This window comes from Olea europaea, chromosome 10 (genome assembly GCF_002742605.1).
Source record: "Olea europaea var. sylvestris chromosome 10, O_europaea_v1, whole genome shotgun sequence".
Classification (NCBI taxonomy): Eukaryota; Viridiplantae; Streptophyta; class Magnoliopsida; order Lamiales; family Oleaceae; genus Olea; species Olea europaea.
In genome coordinates this window covers 7,786,534-7,808,540 of record NC_036246.1, presented here as the reverse complement: position 1 = coordinate 7,808,540, position 22,007 = coordinate 7,786,534, and the positions used below count along the sequence as shown (strand labels likewise).

General features: G+C 39.6%; 1 protein-coding gene and 1 pseudogene across 6 annotated transcripts; both read left to right on the top strand.

The window, feature by feature from the left end:
* The first annotated feature begins 316 nt into the window (after positions 1 to 316).
* On the top strand, positions 317 to 4,577 carry LOC111401107 (filament-like plant protein 3). 6 transcript variants are annotated; one of them, XR_002703920.1, is made up of 6 exons: positions 317 to 502; positions 714 to 872; positions 1,969 to 2,149; positions 2,684 to 4,017; positions 4,180 to 4,381; positions 4,508 to 4,577. XR_002703920.1 is itself a non-coding variant. In XM_023028676.1 (5 exons), exons 2-5 carry the CDS (start codon positions 759 to 761, stop codon positions 4,318 to 4,320), a joined length of 1,770 nt encoding a protein of 589 aa, XP_022884444.1. In that variant the 5' UTR covers positions 317 to 502; positions 746 to 758; the 3' UTR covers positions 4,321 to 4,577. The 6 variants fall into 6 exon arrangements, 5 of the variants coding, with proteins under 5 accessions (XP_022884444.1, XP_022884441.1, XP_022884442.1 ...); XM_023028676.1 differs by having other exon boundaries at positions 746 to 872; positions 4,180 to 4,577; XM_023028673.1 differs by having other exon boundaries at positions 4,180 to 4,577.
* A 5,088-nt stretch (positions 4,578 to 9,665) lies between these two features.
* On the top strand, positions 9,666 to 21,333 carry LOC111400246 (annotated as a pseudogene).
* The last annotated feature ends 674 nt before the right edge of the window (positions 21,334 to 22,007 follow it).

Sequence of the window (22,007 nt, the reverse complement as noted above, 5' to 3'; positions counted from 1 at the left end):
ACAAATTAGCTATTGACTCCATTATACATACTATAATTTTGGGACTTAATTTATGAAATTCACCTCAAGCCCCCAAAAAATAACAAGAACCGGCACTAAGCTGATGTGGATGGAGGTGTATTAAATACACATAATTTTTTATAAAATATTATCAATACCTGATTTTTGAACGTAAAAGGTATGGAACTGGATAATTTTCCTTTTTCAAAAACTTTCAATAGAATTCAAATTCCACCCAATTGGCTAAGTGCTTGTAAGCTACTACGTGGTTCCCACTTCTCCACTATTTTTGTATAGGCGCGCGAATATCGCAATCTTGGTCTGAAAGTCTCCATCTTCAATGAACACGCTCCCTCCTAACCTTTTATTGTCAAACACGTAGAAATATTATCAAATTCAAGACATTTACTCCTACCCGTATAATAATATTCCCACACAACACGATAATCAATCAGAGGCGTTGTTCCTTCTGCTTACTGGTATCCATCTAGTCATTCTCAAGGTAATGTTACTTCATCATAGCTTTATTTGGATAATCAAGATCTTTGAGATTTGTTAGTGAATTGAATGACTTCTTGTTCACGGCTATGCATTTGATAAGCATTTTCTAGAGGATTCTCAAGGTGTAATCCAATTTTTAAATTAAAAAAATGTTTGATATGAAGGAGGAGAGTAAGATTTCTGGTAGCTAAATTAAGATTAAAAAACGACAGATGAAGCTTATCTAATTGCGAGGGAACTACAGTTTTGTTCCAAAAATGGACCGGATGAGTTGGCGGTGGAGGAGAAGGTCATCGAATAAGAGTCCCGGTGGTGAAACTGAAAGCTCGGGATCACTATCATCGCATTCAGAAAGATTCTCCGACGATCAGGTTAGTTAATTTCATCACCTCATCAGTACATTTTTGAGAGATTTGAAACTCGTAAATTGGGTTGTTTATTTTCTTGGGGATTGACTTAACTAATAAGTTTAGTATGACTTGGTTAATTTTCAACTCAATTATAATGCTATGGAGTGTTTCCACAATTTCTGATGGTATTCAAGTCTCTAAATGGATTGTGTTTTCTTTCATTCTACTTTAGTGTATGTTTCATGTAGATTTTTTTATGAATAGATTTTGTGATTTTTATTATTATTATTATTATTATTTTTTATTTTTTTGGGAAATGTTTGATTGAAAAGTGAGGAAAAGTTATGGATTCATGAGCAAAATTATTTATTCGGAGACTCTGCCACTAAAAAATGAGTTTGACAAAAAAATGAGTTTTAAAGAATATCTACCAAACAGAGCTAAGAATGCTGGAATCTAGTCTTGTAACGAAGTGGTTGCTTCAGGTGTAAGTGGCTTTGATTTCAACAATTTTTCATGTTTATTTCTGAATTTCTTACGAATATATGAATTGTGCTAAAGATTCAATACCTAAAATTTTCAAACGCTAAAATTGCTAAAAGTCGTATAGTCTTGTTCATTATGACATGTTATCTTTCACTAAAAATGGACCACATTGTGTGGATATCCACGCTGGACAACATATCCTCTTCCTTTTCCTATCTGAAAAGCATTCTATCCAGCTAACACTAATAATACTGCCTCCAATTATTAACATATATATGGAAAGTACCAATTTTCATTCTTTAATCACCAGTATTTTTTGTGCTGTCTTAACATATGTATACCTATGAATGAACTCAAAAGGAATTATTTTTTTCCTCCAGCAAAAGAAAGATTTCTTGTCTCTTGCAACAGACAGAAACACTTTCAGAAAGCATGCATTTATGGACTGAGCGTTCTTTCATGAAGAGTTCTACGTTATTCTCATTCTTACCTCACAAACAACATTCTCTCTTCATTGAATCTCCCACCCTCAAAAGAATAAAATGTAAATAAACAAAGAGAAGGTAGAAAACCTTTTATGATTGGGAGTAAAGTGACAGAATTTCTACTCGATGTTTGGTTGTTGTAACAGACACTGGCGAATCATATCCCTCCATCAACTGAAGTCACATCGAAAGCTGCGCCCAATGACGAAGAATTTAACGATACTGTGAAAACTCTATCCGAGAAACTATCAGAAGCACTTCTAAACATTCACGCCAAGGAAGACTTGGTAAAACAGCATGCTAAAGTTGCAGAGGAAGCTGTCATGGGTATCAAATCTATTCTTTCTCTGTCACTCACCCAATCCCCCTTCTCCATTTGATACTTTAGTTGGAAGCTATGAACCAGCTCATTTAATAGTTTAAGGCGTTAGAAGAGGTCCACATGAATTCATTTAAATTTTATCTTCAACCCGCCATGTTTACTATTTCTATAGGTGGGTGGCGTGAGACTTGAACTAGGCCTTTTGCCTGACTTTGATACCATCTAAACCTGCTTATCAAATGCTGGTAGAGATGGATAACACGTATCATTTAAATATTTTCTTCAAAAGAATTCAGTTTGGCATTTGCAATTAAAATTATGCTTATCTCTACAAGTTTGCACTTGTATCCCATATAGTAAGAACTAGGCTCTTAGGAACGAGGGGTTTTCCCTTCCACGGCGAAAGCATTACAATCACTAACAGTGTTGTATCAACTACAAAGCAGTTCTAGGGCTTGTTTTGGAGACTCCAATTTTCTTTGATACGACTCTTCTTTGTTTAATTTCAATAGTGATACTAATTTGAGCTCAAATACCAGGATGGGAAAGGGCTGAAAATGAAACGTTTGTTTTGAAGAAACAAATTGAAGTCTTAAGACAGAAGAATTCCGTACTTGAAGAACGTGTTGGACCACTTGATAGAGCCCTTAAGGAGTCTTTACGACAGCTTCGACAACTAAAAGAAGAGCAAGAAGGGAAGATTTATGAAGCCGTTGCCAAGAAAACTTGTGAATGGAAATCAACACAGTCTGAACTCGAGAACCAGCTCGCCAGCCTCCATTCTCAACTTCAAAATTCCAACACAGATGCCATTATGTCTATGCTTGTCGATTTTCGCTTTAAGCTCGAAGCTGCAGAGAAAGAGAACTCAATCCTTAAACTCGAGCTCCTTTCCAAAGCTGAAGAATTAAAGTTGAGCACTCATGAGAGAGACCTGAGCAACCGTGCTGCTGAAACTGCTAGTAAACAACATTTGGAAAGCATAAAGAAAATATCTAGTCTAGAAGCAGAATGTCGTAGGCTAAAGGCAGTGGCTCGTAGAGCATCTTCAGTACATGTTGAATCTTCCACTGATAGTCAGACTGACAGTGGGGAGAGGTCGCTGGCTATTCAAAGCGATTGCTGCAGATCGGTTGAGGCATGCCACACTATCGGAAGAAGCCTCACTGGTCCTTCAGTCGATCTTGATCTTATGGATGATTTTCTTGAGATGGAAAGGCTTGCAGCTCTACCTGAAATAGAAAGTGGATGCAACCTTGAAACCGAGTCCAAGAATGGGGAAAACCCTTTAAAAGCTGATCTGGAAGCCATGATTAATCGGACGGCTGAACTGGAAGTGCATTTAGAGAAGATGGAAGCAGAAAAAGTAAATTTAGAGATCGCTCTGAGCAAGTGTCAACGTCAGCTTAAGTTGTCACAAGATCAACTAAAGGAAACGGGCGTGAAGCTGGAGGACCTGAGAACTCAGCTGGCTATGGCAAATGAAGCAAAGAGAGTAGCTCAGATAGAGGTCGAGGATACAAACATAAAACTGAAAAAATCAGAGAAGCTTTTAGAAGAAGCACAGTTTAATCTGGTAGAATTTCAAGAACAGTTAATCATTGCAAACGAATCAAAACACAAGATTGAAGTGGAACTTGAGGCTACTGAGGTAAAGAAAGCAGAAGCAGAGTCTCAACTCAAAGTAATCGAACTTGAGTTGGAAACCTTGCATTCAAGCATTGGTACTTTAGAAGAAGAAATTAAGAAAGAACGGAATTTTTCTGGGGAAATTGTTGTCAAGTGTCAGAAACTAGAAAATGAGATTTTAAGGAAGGAATTGGATTCTCAGATTCAGAAATCAGCAATCATTGACGAGTTCCGAATCAATCAGGTTTGTTGCCAAACACATTCTTGGACCATGTTAATAAAGATTCAAATTGCACGATGTGCATAAAATCCATATATTCCTATTTTTACACGTGCTTGGTAAAAGTTTTGCATTGCATTAAAACTTCCTTTCTAATTGTAGTATCTGGCTTGATGATGATTGCAGGACAACGAATTGACAGTGGCTGCTACTAAATTTGCAGAGTGCCAAAAGACAATTGCATCTCTTGGCCGACAGCTAAAATCTCTTGCAGCATTGGAGGATTTCCTGATGGTCGACCCAGAGGGGCAAGTTGAAATCTTTTAAAAGAGTACCCTTCTCAAGAAGAAAAACTGAAGCTTCAGCTGTGATTAACTGATTAAGAAAGGTATTTTGTACCTCAGCGGGATAGATGGGTCCCAATTTTAATATCTTTGTCATTAATGTTTTGCAGTGTATAAAAATGGGTTTATTAATATGTTCTTGGTTTCTCCCTTTTTGGAACATGCACCAGCTGTCTGTTTCGAAACTATCATGTCGGGAGCCAAATGCAGAAGAGTTTAAAGCTCGATTGTATTATGATACCATTACTGTTGAGGATGTTACACTGATAATGTGCATACGCAATACATTATATTCTCAAAACATACCTTTTACTTGCACGAAATCGAACATAGTTTCGACTTACCAAAATGGGATTTGAGTAGGCAAAATGATAATTATCGAAGTCGAATACGTGACGACGGATTCAATCCTTTCCATTCTTCAAATAAAAATCATTAAATTCTTTTATTCAAACCTTACATGAAATCAAAAGAAATGTTAGTCAATTTTTAAAATCAAATACTAAGTTAGAAAGAAATCGGAAAGAAAAAGAGGAGATGCAAGTGATGTGACTGGCCGAGACAAGTGTTTTGACACTTTGTCCTTAGATAAACTTGCCCTGCATAATAACTTACTTGACAATCATCTCCAAAAATACAACGATCATGTCTAGGCATAGGAGCACTTCAAATGGCTCAAACTAACGAACTAGCATGGAATTCTCTCTTTACCAAACTATGAGTTTTATGCAAAGAAAACCACTTTCGATGAAGTGAAATGAAAAGAATGATAGGAATGACAAATAAACGTTCAAAGGATCCTATATATAGAAAGTGAAGGGGTGTGGCCCAATCTATTGCTCGCCTATTGCCAGATCGTCGTTCCATTCTTGCTAGGGGTGGCAAATGAGCCGAGCAGCTAGTCGGCTAGCCCGCTCGGCTGGCGAAAACGGAGCTTGTGGGCAGCTCGGGCTCGTAAAGAAAACCACTTTCGATGAAGTGAAATGAAAAGAATGATAGGAATGACAAATAAACGTTCAAAGGATTCTATACATAGAAAGTGAAGGGGTGTGGTCCAATCTATCGCTCGCCTATTGCTAGATCGCCGTTGCATTCTTGCTAGGGGTGGCAAATGGGTCGAGCGGCTCGTCGGCTCTCCCGCTCGGCTCGCGAAAACGGAGCTCGTGAGTGGCTCGGGCTCGTAAAAACACGAGCTCGAGCTCTAGCCAAGTGGGCCAGTTCGGTGCTCGGCTCGCACAAAAAACGAGCGGCTCGTTATAAACGAGCCCAAGCTCGTGGGCTCGTTTTTAAAAGTGACCGAAATGCTCACTTTCTTTAAAAAGTGACCGTTTCGGTCACTTTATCAACGGTCGCTGACTTCTGTCAGTGACCGTTTCAGTCCCCGAATTAATTTTTTTTTTGTTTTGACCATTAACGGTCACTCAATGACCGTTTTGGTCCTTATATTTTTTTTTCTTTTCTTCTTCTATAAATAGCGGTATTTAGTCACAAAATTTTCTACAATTCACTCTCAACTCTCAATTATTTTTCTCTCAACTCTCTTGTATTGTGTTGATAGTTGTGCAATTTTTATATACAATTTATACAATATCCAATTCTCATTTCTCACTATATTTATTGAAATTTCATCCAATTTTCATTTCTCACTACATTTATACAATTATTCTTCTACTAGTTATTACTTATTACAATTAAACAAATGGATTCACGTGCATTTGTCGAAAATTTGTTCAGTGTGGGAGGAAACGAATCGCCTATGACACCGCAAAGTCAATTTCAGAATCAATTTGAAGGTCTAAATGATGTACCCCTACTTAAAGATATTCCAGATTTGAATCTTCATCATCATGTAAGCGGCAATCCAAATTATCCAATTAATTTGGATAATGTTGACGTTCCCGAAGCGGAACACGATCAGGAAGAAGAGACTGAATTAAACATTCTTGATGTGAGGGGAAAGCAAAAGGGGAGAAACAAGCAAAATGTTGGGATCACTTTTAGTTGATTTCAACGGGAAAAATCGTCAATGAAGTCCAAGAATCCAAAGCAATATGTAAATACTGCCAACAAAAATTTGGATGGCAAAGAGGAATTGGTACCACACATCTCAACCGTCATTACAAAGTATGTGTCGCCAAACATGGACTTATTCCAAGCTGTCAAACACAATTGCAATTTGGCAGTCTAGATGTCGGTGGTTCTACTGCACCCCTATCCACATGGGTGATTCGGAGGAGAAAGTTCGAACCGGAATGGTGAAATTTGTTGTTGGTGCTGAGTTGCCTTTGACATTAATTGACAACCAACACTACATCTCGTATGTGAAAGAATATCTGCAGCCAAGGTACGTTGGAGTAAGTCGAAACACTCTTCGTTCCGATACAATACAATATTTTATTCAACAAAACAACAATTAATTATAGATTTGAAAAAATATGGGGGTGTCATATCTTTAACTTCGGATATATGGGAATGAATTAATAAAAGAGCATATATAGTTACAACTGCACATTATATAGACCAACTTTGGTGCATGCATAAAAAAATTATTGCTTTTAAAATTATTGAGTTTCCTCACAACACTAATAATATATTTAATGCTATTATTAGTATTGTTAGAGAATATCATTGCGAAGGTAAAATTCGTTCATTTACTTTCGATAATGCTAGTGTTAATAAAGTAGTTGCCGAAAAATTGAATAGGGTACTACAACCTGATTTTGATGGGTATTTGTTTCATATTCGTTATATATGTCATAATTTGAATTTAATTGTCCAAGATGGTTTAAAACATATAAAGGATGGACTTCAAAATATTAGGAACGCACTAATATATATCACAATCTCCCCAAGTAGAAAACAAGCATCTGAGAATTATTGTGCCGAAATAGGAGTGCAAAATGCAAAAACATTTGTTAGCGACGTAGGTCATAGGTGGAACTCTACTTTCTTATTATTAAAATCATGTGAAGGTTTTGAATATTTAATAACTGACTTTTATAATAATAGACATGTTAGAAGTGATGATGAGGGTATGTTGACTGAACGTGATTGTTATTTAGCTTTGAAAGTTAAAAAAATTTTGACATCTTTTTATGAAACCACTAAAATTTTATCGGACGTTTACTATCCCACCAGTTGTATGGTGCTTGAACGTCTTTATATAATTGCAAGAACATTTCATAAATACAGAAATGACCCTGATTTTAGTGAAATTATAATTGCTTTGGAATTAAAATTTAGAAAATATTGGGAAGATTTGCCTATGTTATTTCCTTTAGCATATGTGATGGACAGTCGATATAATTTATCGGGAACTAAATATATAATTGATCAAATTTCAAATGTCTTAACATTTGATACACCTATCACATATAGAAATTTAGAGCAAACATTATGTGAAATGTATGAATTATATGCGAACCGAATGGGTACCAATTTAGTCGGGTACCATCTGCACCTACTCCTTCCACTGAAATTGAAGAAGAAGATGCGAAAATATTTAATTTATTTCAAGGCATTAATTCGTATAGATTTGATTCATCTGCAATGTGTTCATCTATTACCACTGCCACTGCCATGTCGTCACCATCTGTATCTCATTCTCATCATACATCTAAGGGCTCAAGCCATAATATATTGCTTGCTGAATTAATTGATTAATTCAACCAGAATATGCCAACAGTTAAAATAATTAAAAAAAATTCAGATGAAATAATTGAATTCTGAAGAAGGTATGAACGACGTTGGCCAGTTATATCTGCGATTGCAAAAGATCTGCTGACACCTCCGGTTAGTACTGTTGTTTCGGAGTCTGCTTTTAGTACAGGTAAAAGAGTTTTAAGCGAGGTCAGGAGCCGACTGAAAGAAGATATTTTAGAAGCATTAATGTGCGTTAAGGATTGACAGGACACTCATTTTCAACTACAAGATAAATATGCCAAAATTGCATGTCGTCAAGTAAGTGATATTTGATTTAATTATATTGACGAAACTTTTCTTTTCTTATCATTACTTTTAATTTTTTTTTAAAAATTGTACACACTACAAAAAATTGTTTGTGTACAATTTTTACTCCGCCTACTAAAAATTTAAGTAGCATGTCTCAAATCCGGATAAAGGATGAGGGTTTATATTTTATCTATTTTAAAAAGAAAAATAAAAAAAATAAAGATTTCATTTTTATTTTTTCCTATCTCTTTTAGTTAAAAAAAATAAAAATAAAAATTCATTTCCACCAATTTAGTTAATTTTTTGTTAGTACTTAGTATTATTACTACTATTATATCTACATTTTAAATTCTTTTCTCGAACTACGCTGTGCGTATCTCTGCATATAATTTTTGAAGTAAATTCCTTCTGAAAATTAAAAGAGTAATCGAATGATTGCCCTTTCAATTATCAAAAGTCTTTCACTTCGAAGATTATATATAATCTTCGAAGTGAAAGACTTCTATATAATTTTCGAAGTGAAGACTTCTGACAATTGAAAGGGCATTCGATTACCCTTTCAATTTTTAGAAAGATTTTCTTCGAAGATTATATGTAATAGGACGCGCAGCGTTGCTTGAAAAAATAATTTTTAATACTGTTTTAAATTTTCTTTAAAAAATTGTACACGAACAAATAAACAAACAACACAATTTTTAACTCCACCTACTTGAAATTTAAGTAGCCAGTCCCAAGCCCGGATAAAGGAGGAGGGTTTAAATTTTTTACCTAGTTTTTTATATATAATTCACGATTTAAAAATTAAAATTACTTTTTTATTTTTCAATTTACCTATTTGTTCCCAACAAAAAAAAAATGAAAACGACGTCTGCTGGCGAGTCGGGCTCGGCCCATTGACAACCCTAATTCTTGCCGCTTGCTAGCGCTTTTTAAGATTTCAAATTCAAGAGAGCCTAAAATATCTCAATATCGTATTCATCTAGAATAAAAACAAATAACAAACTAACTAACATTATATCCGTTTGGTTCTTCTTGCAAGTTTGGTTTGATTCTCGGTTCTAGATCAAGAATCGAAGAACTGAATCATTCTAATTTTTTCAATTTTTTTATTATAAATAAGCAAAATTATTTTATTTTTTAAATAATTATTGATTCGATGATCTCTATAGGACGTGGTCAGCGATAATTAATTATTGGGGACAGACAGATCGACTGGTAAAACAGTAGTAGCCACAAATACGATTCTCAATCAACAATGTCAAAATGTAATGTGTTTATGTAGCTATTGGTCAAAAAGCATCTTCTGTGGGTCAAGTAGTAACTACTTACAGGAAATGAAATACACTATTGTGGTAGCCGAAACGGCGAATTACAGCGATGGATCTAGATGGTGGTGAGCTAGGGCGCCCGTCCTAACTGGATTCGTCGAAATTGCCGGAATGTTGCATAGCAGAATGCAGTTTCACTGGCTGGATTTGTCGATCGCCGGAGCCAAGAAGAAGAGAGCCTCTATTTGCAGACAGAGACACAGAAAGAAAGAAGAAGTGGAATAGAGGATTTAGGCTGCTCATTGTTGGGCAGTTGGGCTTGAGTTAGTGGGTGGGCCTCTTTTTGTTTTTAATTAGGCAAGCCCAAATCAATGAAAATGAAATCATCTTTCCCCAATTCCTTCTTTTCTTGAGTTCTTTCCGGTCAAACATTTTTTTCCTTAATATATCACTCTTGGATCTGGCCGTGATTCCCTGTCTTAACGTTTTTTTTTAATATATCACTCGCTAGCCTTTAAATTCGATTCATTCTCTGTTAATTCATAAATCGGTGGAAGTTCTGTTCTGTGGGCCTATGGCATATTCTGTAATATCTTTTCAATTCCGATTTGTTATTGTGAATTTTGAGACAAACTCGATATGAGTTAAGGTGGGGACTATTGGTTTCAAACTTTCAGTATGAATGATATTGCCTTTTCAGTATGAGTTCACCCATTGGCTGTCTTCTGATGCAAATTTAAATGAAATTATATCATAATACTCAAGTTATTTTATTTAGAAGTAAGTAAAAGTTAAAAGTTCGGTGTAAATGCATGCTTGTAAACTCAGGAAAACACGTTTATAACTCTCAACTTGAAAGATCCAAAGGTCATAATTCTATCCAAAAAAAAAACGCACAAAATTGCTGATGAATAAATTTGGATTTGTAGTACGAATTTTTAATTATTTTTCCCTGATTTAGCATTTTCCTTTTGGTTGCTTGGATCTGTATAATGATTAGAATATGTATATGAAGAAGAAGAATCCATTTGATGCTTATATTTATACTAATATAATTTTCATTATTGATGGACAAATATTCTTATCTACCGATCTATTCAATGTTGGAATCAGACCTGTTATTAATGTGGGTATCTCCATATGCAGAGTAGGTTCTACAGCTCAAATTAAAGCTGTTGACTACCGAACTCTGATCTAGCAAAAACAATTTGCTAACCCCATCTCAGGCAGATGTGAGTTCAGTCACTGCTCCCAGCTCAGGCTTGCCCGTCATTACCTCAAAAAAATATCATGATTACCCCCTATCACATCACCCTATCAATCATGCACACTTGTCACAAGTGATGTCACCGCCGCCCAAAACCACTAATCCAAAGCCTTGAATCCCGAGCCCTTCGTAGGTCATCATTACCTGAGGAAAACATTGGCACATGATCACGGGCCTCATCGACCAATTACAGGAGAATTCAGCAACCTGAGTTTCGAGCTGGATACTGTAGTTGATTTCACTGATTTGATGTAATTTCAGCCAAAACCATGTATGAATAGTAGAGTAAAAGTCCTTTAAAGGGCAAGAAAAGATACATACAAAATCATAATCTAATTACTTTTTTTCCATACATTTTATGATCCTATGTAACAATAAATTGCCCTCTTTTCTTAAAGTTGGCTTGAGATTAGCCTTGCTGGCACTAAAGGAAGGGTCCAATTGTGAAAAATAGCCTCATTCTCCGAGAACCATGAGTCATAGCTCAAGTTCTAGAAACACATCTCACACACACCCTTATGAAACGAATACCCCACCAAGTTCTCTACGATGATAAGACCCTTAGATGACCGCCATGAGGGAGGCCTTGGAAAAACTGACAAATGCAATAGGATGATTGGAATGGAGTCAAGCCCACTTGTCCCCACCAAATACCGAGGTAGAATCCCCTGCGAGGACAAAAGCAAGACATCCCCCTATAAGGAGGACTCTCCACTTTTCAAGAGGAGAATCCTCAAAAAGTCGAACTGACGAAGTCGGGAGTAAAGATCCTGGGACGAGGAGGACTGAAAGTGTGTTCGACAGATTAGGGACCCAGCACTCGCTAACCCCTACACGAGGACGAACTGACTTCGGTCTTAATCGTCCTCTGGAGCAGACAGAACCTGAGTTGAGCACGCTGAAAAGACATATCGCTGACCTGGAGGCTAAAAACAAAGTTGGCACTGAAGACTATCTCATTAAGCGACATTTCCCCTTTACTGAGGATGTCCTTATGGAACCAATACCTGAAAAATTGAAAATTCCCCAGATTGCCGCGTACGAAGGAGATGGTGATCCCCTTAGCCACCTTGACAAATACACCTCGGGGATGGAACTGTAAGGGGCAAGCAACGCCATCATGTGCCGAGCATTCCCCCTGACTTTAGGAGACAAAGCTCAGAAATGGTTTAGGAGACTGCACCAGAGGTCGGTAAAAAATTGGAATGATCTGGCCACGGCATTCTTAGCCCAGTTCATGGGCTCTAAGGCCAGAACCATGCCCAAAGAATGGCTAGTAAGCATCAAACAGGGAAGAAGCAAATCCCTCAAAAGCTATTTGAGTAGATTCAACAAGTAATCCATGGAAGTAGAAAAAAATCCGACGACGCAGCACTTATGGCCGTACTAGCAGGACTAAGGCCCAGAACGAGATTCTGGTGGTCGGTACACGAGGACGGCCCAAGAACTTATCAAGAGTTCTTGAATCGACCTGAGAAATACATAAGTGTTGAAGAAACAACCTCTAACCAAGAGGAAGCGAGATGCGAGCCTGACCTCAGCAATACGACGAAAAAGAAAAAACCAAGCGGTAGTCCTCAGCCCAAAAGAAAGAACGATAGGAGAGAAAGAGAACGTCCTAAGGCTCAGCCATACAAATTTCGGGAATACCACCCACTCAAAGCCTCCTTGGAAGAAGTATTCACACAAACTAATGAAAAAGAGGCATTTCAAAAGCATATGATCCAGAAGAACGGGTAGGCAGGACACCACCAAGGACGATACTGCTGATATTATAGGATGGTGGATCATGACACTGATAACTGTCGGGAATTAAAGGAGGAAGTTGAGTCCTTAATTCGTAGAGGTCGGTTACAGGAGTTTGTTGCCAAACCAAAAGAAGCAGATCGACCTATGACGCAGCAACTGCTACTATAGGGGCCTCTTGCACGATCTGAGCAGGCAGTCCCTAATCGTAATCTATCTCTACACGCCAAAATCAAAATGATGGTTGGAGGAAATCAATATATTAAGGGATCTAGAAAGGCGAGATGAAGACATACCGAAGTGCAAGAATATGCCAAACTACTGGGATCAAACCCCGCAGATCAGGATAGACCCTGAATGGTTCTGGTTCACAGAGGAAGATTCCCAAGGAATCCTCCAAGACCAAAGCGACACCCTAGTGGTCACAATGCCAGTTGCCAGATTAAAAGTTCACCGGACATTGGTAGACAATGGAAGTTCGATCAACATGCTATACTCACAAACTTTGAGGCAGTTGGAAATATCGGAGCGCTACCTTCAACCGTACTCAAGAAAACTACAGGGATTCTCTGAAGATCCTATTGAAGCCTGAGGTCAAATCATCCTTGTTGTAGAGCTGGGCGAAGCTCCTTGCCAAAGAAGGATCTTAGCAGATTTCGTGGTAGTCGATCTGCCATCCAACTATAATGCAATATTGGGATGACCCATTTTGCACGAGCTAAAAGCTGCTACATCAATTTATCATTACTGTATGAAATTTTCCACTCCTTACGGGACTGCAATTATCCGAAGGAATCAAGCTGGAGCAAGAGCATGCAATATCGACCTGCTAAGTCAACATGCTAAGGGGCAGGGCGAACAACCAAACTGAAGAGACCAATCGTTGCAGATCTTTCTGAGATTCGCATAACAGAGAAGCACCTCAAGAAAGCCATGGATGAGCAATTGTCCTTTGATGAAAAAGAGGCAGACCCACATCCTTACCCTAGAGTTCTGGTAATCTCGTTGCCTATAGCTGAGGTAACCATCTTAAAACTCTTAGTGGATACGGGGAGTGCTCTCAACATCCTCTTCAGCAACACTCTCAAATGGACGAGTATCCCTACCAACTTCCTGTAACCATACTCAAATATGGTCATTGGACTAAGTGGAGCCTTGACCTATGCCAAAGGATCGATCAAACTCAAAGTTGAGTCAGGATCAGCACCCGACAAGTGAAGACGAACTCCGAGTTCGTGGTATTCGACACTCCGTCGCCTTATGATGCTGTAATGGGACAGTCCCTAATATTCAGCCTGAGAGCAGTGGTGTCCCTGTACCACTATTTAATCAAATTTCCTACACCCCATGTGTGGGCGAGGTCAAAGGAAACAGGGAACTCGCCAAAAGATGTCAACTGAAAGCCTACACTAGCCATCAACGCATCCCTCGGGAGTACATATGGCTAATGTATTGGAATCCGAGCTCATTCCACTAGACCCACGGACCAAGATCGAAGGTGGAGATCAAAGAGATAGAGTGAGTTCAAGTTTGTGTCAACGACCCATCAAAAGAACTCAAAGTCGGGCACAAGCTGCAACCCTCCACTCAAAGCGAAATTGTGGCCTTAGACAAAATCTTAATTTCTTTGCCTAGAACCACGGGGACTGAGAGGGATAGATCCTAAAATCGCCTACCACAAATTACAGGTGGATCCCTCAATCAGGCCGAAGCAGCAAAAATGACGATATCTGAATCCCGAAAGATATGAAGCACTCAACAAGGAGGTGTAAAAACTATTGCACAACGGTTTCCTCCGCGAGGTAAAATACCCAAAGCGGGTCGCAAATTTGATCCTTGTGAAAAAACACAATAGAGATTAGAGGGTATGCATAAACTTCACCGATCTCAAAAAAGCATGCCCTAAAGATTGTTTTCCTCTACCAAGAATAGATCAAATGGTGGACGTCACTGTAGGGCACGAACTACTCAGCTTCATGGATGCGTACTCCAAATACAACCAGATACAGATGTATGGTCCAGATCAAGAACATACCTCATTTGTAACTGATCGAGGTCCTTACTGCTACAGAGTAATGTCATTTGGTCTCAAAAATGCTGGTGCCACCTATCAACGACTTGTGAATTCCATGTTTTCCCAACAGATCGGAAAAACAATGCAAGTGTATGTTGATGAAATGTTGGTTAAAAACATCAAGGCCAAAGACCACTGTCGGCACCTTGTCGAGATGTTCGATATCTTGAGAAAGTACGGAATGAAGTTAAACCCGAGGAAATGTGCCTTCGGGGTCAACTCTAGAAGGTTCCTAGGCTACATTGTAAACAATCGAGAAATTGAGGCAAATCCTGAAAAAATACAAGCTGCTATCCAAATGAAGCCTTCGACCAGACCTAGAGAGGTACAAAGTTTAATCGGAAGGATCACTGCCCTCAGCCAGTTCATCTCTAAGTCTGCAGATCGATGCAAACCCTTCTTTGACATGTTACAAGGAGGAAAGAAGTTCAAATGGATCAAAGAATGCCAGGAAGCCTTTAACGAGTTAAAGAGACAACTAGCTCAACGTCCGCTGCTCTTAAAACTTATGGCAGATGAGGTCCTGGAGCTATATTTATCTATTTCAGAATATGCCATTAGTGCTGTTGTGACTCGAGAAGAGAACGACGTCCAACACCCAGTCTATTACGTAAACAAAGCGCTTAATGAAGCTGAGCTCAGATACTCGCTTTTGGAAAAACTAGCATTCACCTTGCTGATGGCAACGCGAAAATTGAGGCCATATTTCTTGGAACACCCTATTGAAGTTCTCGCCAACTCTCCATTGACACAAACATTGCAAAGACCCGACACTTCAGGTCGGATGGTGAAATGGGCAGTAAAGCTCGGACAATTCAACATAAAGTACACATCTCGTTCCTCCATCAAGGGCCAAGCGCTCGCCGACTTTGTCTCTGAGTTCTGCAGCGTTCCAATCGAGGAACTACTAGAAGAAACTCCATGGGAACATTATGTCAATGGTTCATCCATCGGAGACCGATCTGGGGCTAGCATGGTATTAATCAGCCCAAAGCAACGCATATTCTACGAAGCCTTGCCATTTGACTTCAAAGCTTCAAACAATGAGGCCAAGTACGAAGCTCTCATCGCCGGAGTAAGGATGGCCTCAGGGTTAGGGATCTCCAACCTAATCATACATAGCGACTCCCAACTAATCGTAAATCACGTCAATGGCGTATATCAGGTGAAAGAAGAAAGAATGGACAAATACCTACGAGTTGTAAGGAAAGAACTTGAAAGCTTCAACACCACCCAAGTCAAGCAGATTCCCCAATCTCAGAACAGCCACGCCGACGCACTAGCTCGCCTAACCACCAGTGAGGAAATCGAAGAATTCAATAGCATCCCGATGGGAAGAATATCCCTACCTGCCACCGAGTAGGCCGAAGTGGCCCTTATGATACAGATCCCAAACCAACTTAGCAGGACGAGATCATCGCATAACTAAAGATCAGAAATGTCTCGAAAACTCGGTAGAGGCCAGAAAGCTTCGAATCATATCGGTCAGATACACACTCATTGATAATGTCCTCTAAAAGGGAGGATATTTTACGTCCTTATTAAGATGTTTGAACAAAGAAGAAGCACAACACGCCTTGCGAGACGTTCACGAAGGAATATATAGAAATCATTTCGGTGGGCTTTCCTTAGTGTACAAGATCATATGACAAGGGTACTTTTGGCCTGCAATAAGATGTGATGCCCTCGAGTTTGTTAAAAGATGCGACAAGTGCTAGCGCCTCACCCCTATCATAAACACTCCACCACGCGAACTGAACCCGGTGAGAGCACCATGGCCCTTTGCAAAATGGGAGGTCGACCTGATTGGACCTATGCCCCTTGGAAAAGGAGGCGTGAAATTCGCCATCGTTGCAGTGGATTACTTCACTAAATGAGTCGAGGCAGAGCCACTTGCCAAGATCACCAAACAAAAAATGACCGACTTTTTGTGGAAATCAATCATCTATAGGTTTGGCATACTTCACTCCATCGTTTGGACAATGGAAAACAGTTCGAGAACGCACGTCTTTCAGACTTCTATGAGGAGTTCGACATCAAGAAACATTTCTCAATGCCAAACCATTTCAAGCAAACGGCCATGTTGAGGCCATTAACAAAATCATTAAGCAAACATTGAAGCAAAAATTGACGTGTTTAAAGGAGGATGGGCCGAAGAACTCTCTAGTGTGCTGTGGTACTATCTCACCATGCAAGGACTAGCACGGGAGAAATTCTGTTCTCACTGGCTTTCGGTGTAGAGGCTATAATTCCACTAGAAGTCGACATTCCCTCACTGTGCATAACTGCTTATGACGAAGAAAGGAACCGTATGACTCTTCGTACAAAACTCGACCTAGCCGAAGAGAAAAGGAACAACGCCGAACTCAAAAATGCCATTTACAAGTAACGGAACGCCAAGTACTACAATCAAAAAGTATGAAAAAGAGAATTCTAAGTGGGATCCCTCGTCTTACGAAAGGTATTCCTCCCCATAAGGAAGGCCGACAGCAGATGCCTGGGACTGAACTAGGAAGGTCCCTATCTGGTAATAAAGAGCCTGCTGAAAGGGGCATATGAATTGGAAGACTTAAACGGTAGACCTTTACCCCATCCTTAAAAGCCCTGCTCCATGTGCAAGCTGAGCTAAGGTTGTAAGTGCTATGACGCTTAGTGGAAGTTCCTCCTTAGGAATTCTCAAAAGCCCTGCCCCATGTGCAGGCCGAGCTAAGGTCGTATGTGCTACAATACTTAGTGGAAATTCCTCCTTAGAAATTCTCAAAAGCCCTGCTCTATGTGCAGACCAAGCTAAGGTCGTATATGCTACGTCACTTAGTGAAAATGCCTCCTTAGGAATTCCCAAAAGCCCTACTTCATGCGTAGGCTACACAACATTCCATCATCAAAATTTCACGAAAGGATAAAACTAGTGCATAAAAGGTCAAGAATGTCAATACAATAAAACATGTTCACAAACCAAGTCAACATAAACCATTACAAATGTCAAAACATTAATGTTCAAAAGACTATCCCACCAAAAAATCTATGTAGAACCAGGAGGGGGGAGGGCCCCATTAGCAGCAGTATCTTCATCGACGGGAGAAATCTGAACTGCCGCCTCCATAGTAAAACGCTAGAGCTCATTCCCTACTGCTCAACCACTTCCTCAAGGAATGCCATGTCGAGCCCAGGCATTTCCCTCTAGATATGTTTAACCACCTCCTCCAGAGCCACAACATATGCGTCTTGGGCCAAGGCATCAAACTCAGGTGACGACTTCCAGAGCTCAACCATCTTCACAGCCTTTGCCTTTGCCTCCTCTGCTCTCTTGGTCACAGTCCTCGCCTTCTCATTCGCCTCTCCTACCTTGGTCATGGCCTCCTCAAGCCGGGCTGGCTCCTCTTCAAATCTCTTCCTTTCCTCTTCAGCCCGACTTCAAGACTCCTTCTCTGGGGCTCTCAAGGCCCTAACCTCTTCCATTAACCTCTCTTCTTGATCAAGCCTGGAGTTCAGCTCGACCCCTATTTGATTGAGCTTCTCCTCATACTCCCTTTCTTTCGAAGCGAATTGGGCCTTCTTAGCCTCCATGCTGCTGTAAAGGTTGAAGGCTTGGTCCTTAGCTTCCATCAGCTTATCAAGTTTGGACTTCACCTATTCAAAAAAAAAATTATTAGTCAAACTATTACAAGAAATCAGAAGTCCTGGCATATAACGAACTGAGAGGAATACCTTATCAACAACCGCCATCATATACAAAATAGAGCGGTGGCCATAGAGCTGCGCTGTCACTAAGGCCTCATCGATGGGCATTTCATTCAAAAAATGTTGTTCCCTCTCGCCCCAACTCCTAGTAAGCAGGTTCGCAGAGTCTCTCAAAGGTGAAGTAAGTGCAGCAGTAACCTCCCTCAAAGATGAGGGAGCTCGGAGATAGTCAAGGAAAATTTCAGGCCTATGGCCTATAAGGATGTCCACACTGGGCCTCTGCAAGTTTGGACACCTATCCCATGACTTAGCCGAACTAGCGTCGACAGAGGAGGGAGCGATCGGAGCTGACGAAGGAAGGGCTGGAGAGGGCAGAGTGATGGTGACCACAGGAGATGAGCTCGGAGATGGCACTGCCTCAAGAACATGTGAGACTACCGGAGTCGAAGTTTGGTTCCTCTTCAACGGGACCTCCTCCTCTATATCCTCAGAACGACATAGGACATCTCTCTTCTTCGCCTTTGCTGTAGCCACAGCCTTGGCTGCATTGTATCCCAACATTTCTGTGCTGTGTGCTAAAAATACCACAAGAAAGTATATAAATCTCAACTTTAACAGTTAGCGCCCCGCTAAAATCACCCAAGATCTACCTGAACTGGCAGGGACTGATGTGGACACTACAGCCACAGAAGGTCCTGAAACCACAGTTTGAATCAAGCCTGCTTGGAAGAGGTTGGAATTTGACAGCAAATACTTGCTAGACCTCTATCTCTTTAGCAAGGTCTGAACTGCTTCAACTCGCCTTTGAGTGTCCTTAGTCAAAGTGGGCCTCCTGTAATCTGCGCAATAATATAACAAAATCATTAGCTTAGCCCCGAATGTCACCTCAATCAAAGCACCAAGAGACATAGCGAGTGATAAAGTACAAGGACCATGTCATCCCTATTTATCTCGGCAAAATGAAACTACCACACTCCGACATATGGAAGAACTCTTCCTTCAATTTCTTAATTGAGGAGGGGGTATCTAAAACTAAAGAACCTCCCGTTCTTGGCCTAACATTAGTATACCACCAGCACGAGTTTCTCCCATCCTCCTTAAAAGTAAACAAGGAATTAAACTGCTCTACTGTAAGCTCGGGATTACCTAGCCTATCCCACAAGATGAGTGTGGCAATCAGCGTTTGCCACCCATTTGGAAATAACTGAGTGGGAGCTATACCCCAAGAAGACAAAAAATTCCGAATGACTCTAGGAATAGGTAGCCTAAGCCTGGCTTGTAGGATAACAGAATTTAGAGCAACGCATCCCATAGGGAGAGCATTAGCATGGTCGGAAGGTTCTGGGATTATCATAACTACCGAACTTAGAATGTTATATTTCTCTCGCCAACTAGCTAACATGTCACCCGTTACAACCGACTTGTAAAAATTGGCTCCCCAAATTACCTGGTCGTTTCCCTCATTGCCCCATGAAAACCTGCCTCCTCACCCCTCAGATCCCCCCTGTCTCGCTCCATCCCTCAGGGCGAACCAAGGTAATCGGATTGGCTATCGAGAGTGGGATGGGGGTGAAAATTTCCCTACACTCAGACGACGAGCTAAAAGTCAAAGGGATAGATTCTTCATGCTGATTTCCCCAAGAATGTAATCTGGACTCGTCCGAACTCATGTAAAGATCGAAAAGAAAGTGATAACAGGAAGGACGAAGAAAAAAAGTGAAGGAATACCTGGGAAATCGAAGGAAAAACGACCTCACTCAAAAGGAAAGTATGACGCACTGGGAGTGTCTTGCTACCTTGGAGAGAAAATTACATAAAGCCAAAAGGAGAAATGAAAGGCTAAAAGGAACTTAAAAGGAAGAGAAGTCAAAGGGTTTTAATTTAGACCGTCTATCCAAAAAAGGAGGAAAAAATCAATGGCTTAAAATGCTGGGTAGCCTAAACGGTGCAATTTCTTTATGAAGCTTCTCAAAAAAAGATATCTAAAATGCCATACAGCTCACCCTTGTCAGAACATGACAGTTGGCGCAACAATAATTACACTTCTCAAAAAAAGAACCAGTTGAGTAAAAAGGTCAGCTCTTCCTTACAGCAGAACTGACCTGGGGGTGACTGTTGACTACCGAACTCTGATCTAACAAAAACAATTCGCTAACCCCACCTCAGGCAGATGTGAGTTCGATCACTGCTCCCAGCTCGGACTTGCTCACCGTTAACTTAGAAAAATATCATGATTACCCCCTGTCACATCACCGTATCAATCATCACACTTGCCACAAGTAATGTCACCACCGCCCAAAACTACTAATCCAAAGCCTTGAACCCAAGCCCCTTGCAGGTCATCATCACCTGGGGAAAACATTGGCACATGGGCACCAGCCTCATCGACCAATCACAGAAGAATTAGGCGACCCGAGTTCCGAGCTCGGTACTATAGTTAATTTGACTGATTTGATGTAATTTTGATCGAAACCATGTATAAATAGTAGAGTAAAAGTCCTTTGAAGGGCAAGAAAAGATACATACAAAATCAGAATCTAATTACTTTTTCTCCATACATTTTGTAATTCTATGTAACAATAAATTGCCATCTTTTCTTAAAGTTGACTTGAGATTAGCCTTGCTAATTTCGACGTCAACAAAAGCCATGAAACAAGGAGCTGGTAAATTAAAATTAGAACTGACGCAATTCGCTACAAACCTTTGCATAATTTGCTTCAGATCTCGATAAAGCTACTCAGAATCAATCGATTACGTGAATTTCTTAAACAATCCCAAGCAACTCCTCTCGCGGTAGAAGAACAGATAATGACTATTTATACCGGAACAAATGGTTATCTTGATTTATGAGAAATTGGACAGGTAAGGAAAATTCTTGTTAAGTTACGTACCCACTTAAAAACTAATAAACCTCTGTTCCAAGAAATCATATATTCTACTACGACATTTACCGAGGAAGAAAAAGTCCTTTTGAAAGAAGCTATTTAGGAACAAATGATATTTTTCTAAATTTTAATTTTCAGTCTAAGCGCAATTTAATCAAATTGACCTAAATTTCACCCAAATTTATTTTGTAAGAGCTAAGATTGACATCAAATTGAAGCCTACAACATCTTTCTTAATTATTGTGAGCTCGTTATCTTCCTCTTCCTGTGATTTTACCAACCAAACTATGAATAATAAGAGCAAAGAGAGACGTAAAAGATACATAAAATTAGACTACGTTATTTTGTAAGAGCTAAGATTGAACATGTCATTAATAGAATTAATGTAACTTTGTAAATATTAAAAAAAATTACTTATAGTACAAAACCTGAAAACCGAATGGAACCGAATTCGAATGATCCCATAATTAAATTTGGATCCAACGGTTTCACTTACTAAATACCCAGAAATTTCACGTAGAACCGAACCAGACAATGCCCAACTCTAAGTAAAATGGAGAATCTTGTTGTTCTCTAACAGACGTACCAATTCTCTTATAGTTATGTAATATTGTAGACCATGACCAACAAATTAGTCATTATCTAAAGTTCCATGGCTTATCGACAAGGCAAAAAAATTCGTTCAACCCGATATTCATGGGTCCCATCCCATTCTACTACCTCGCCCTAATCAGGTAAATGGGTCGGGGCTAGGTATGAGAAACATGGTCCCCTCCGCGCCTAAAATTTATTTAAAAT

Bases quoted from the DNA above. Each gene is read 5' to 3' on its own strand.
- LOC111401107 (XM_023028676.1), top strand. From the start codon at position 759: ATGGACCGGATGAGTTGGCGGTGGAGGAGAAGGTCATCGAATAAGAGT. The intron at 2,150-2,683 runs GTATCAAATCTA...CTCAAATACCAG, and splicing joins TGCAGAGGAAGCTGTCATGG to GATGGGAAAGGGCTGAAAAT. The intron at 4,018-4,179 runs GTTTGTTGCCAA...TGATGATTGCAG, and splicing joins ACGAGTTCCGAATCAATCAG to GACAACGAATTGACAGTGGC.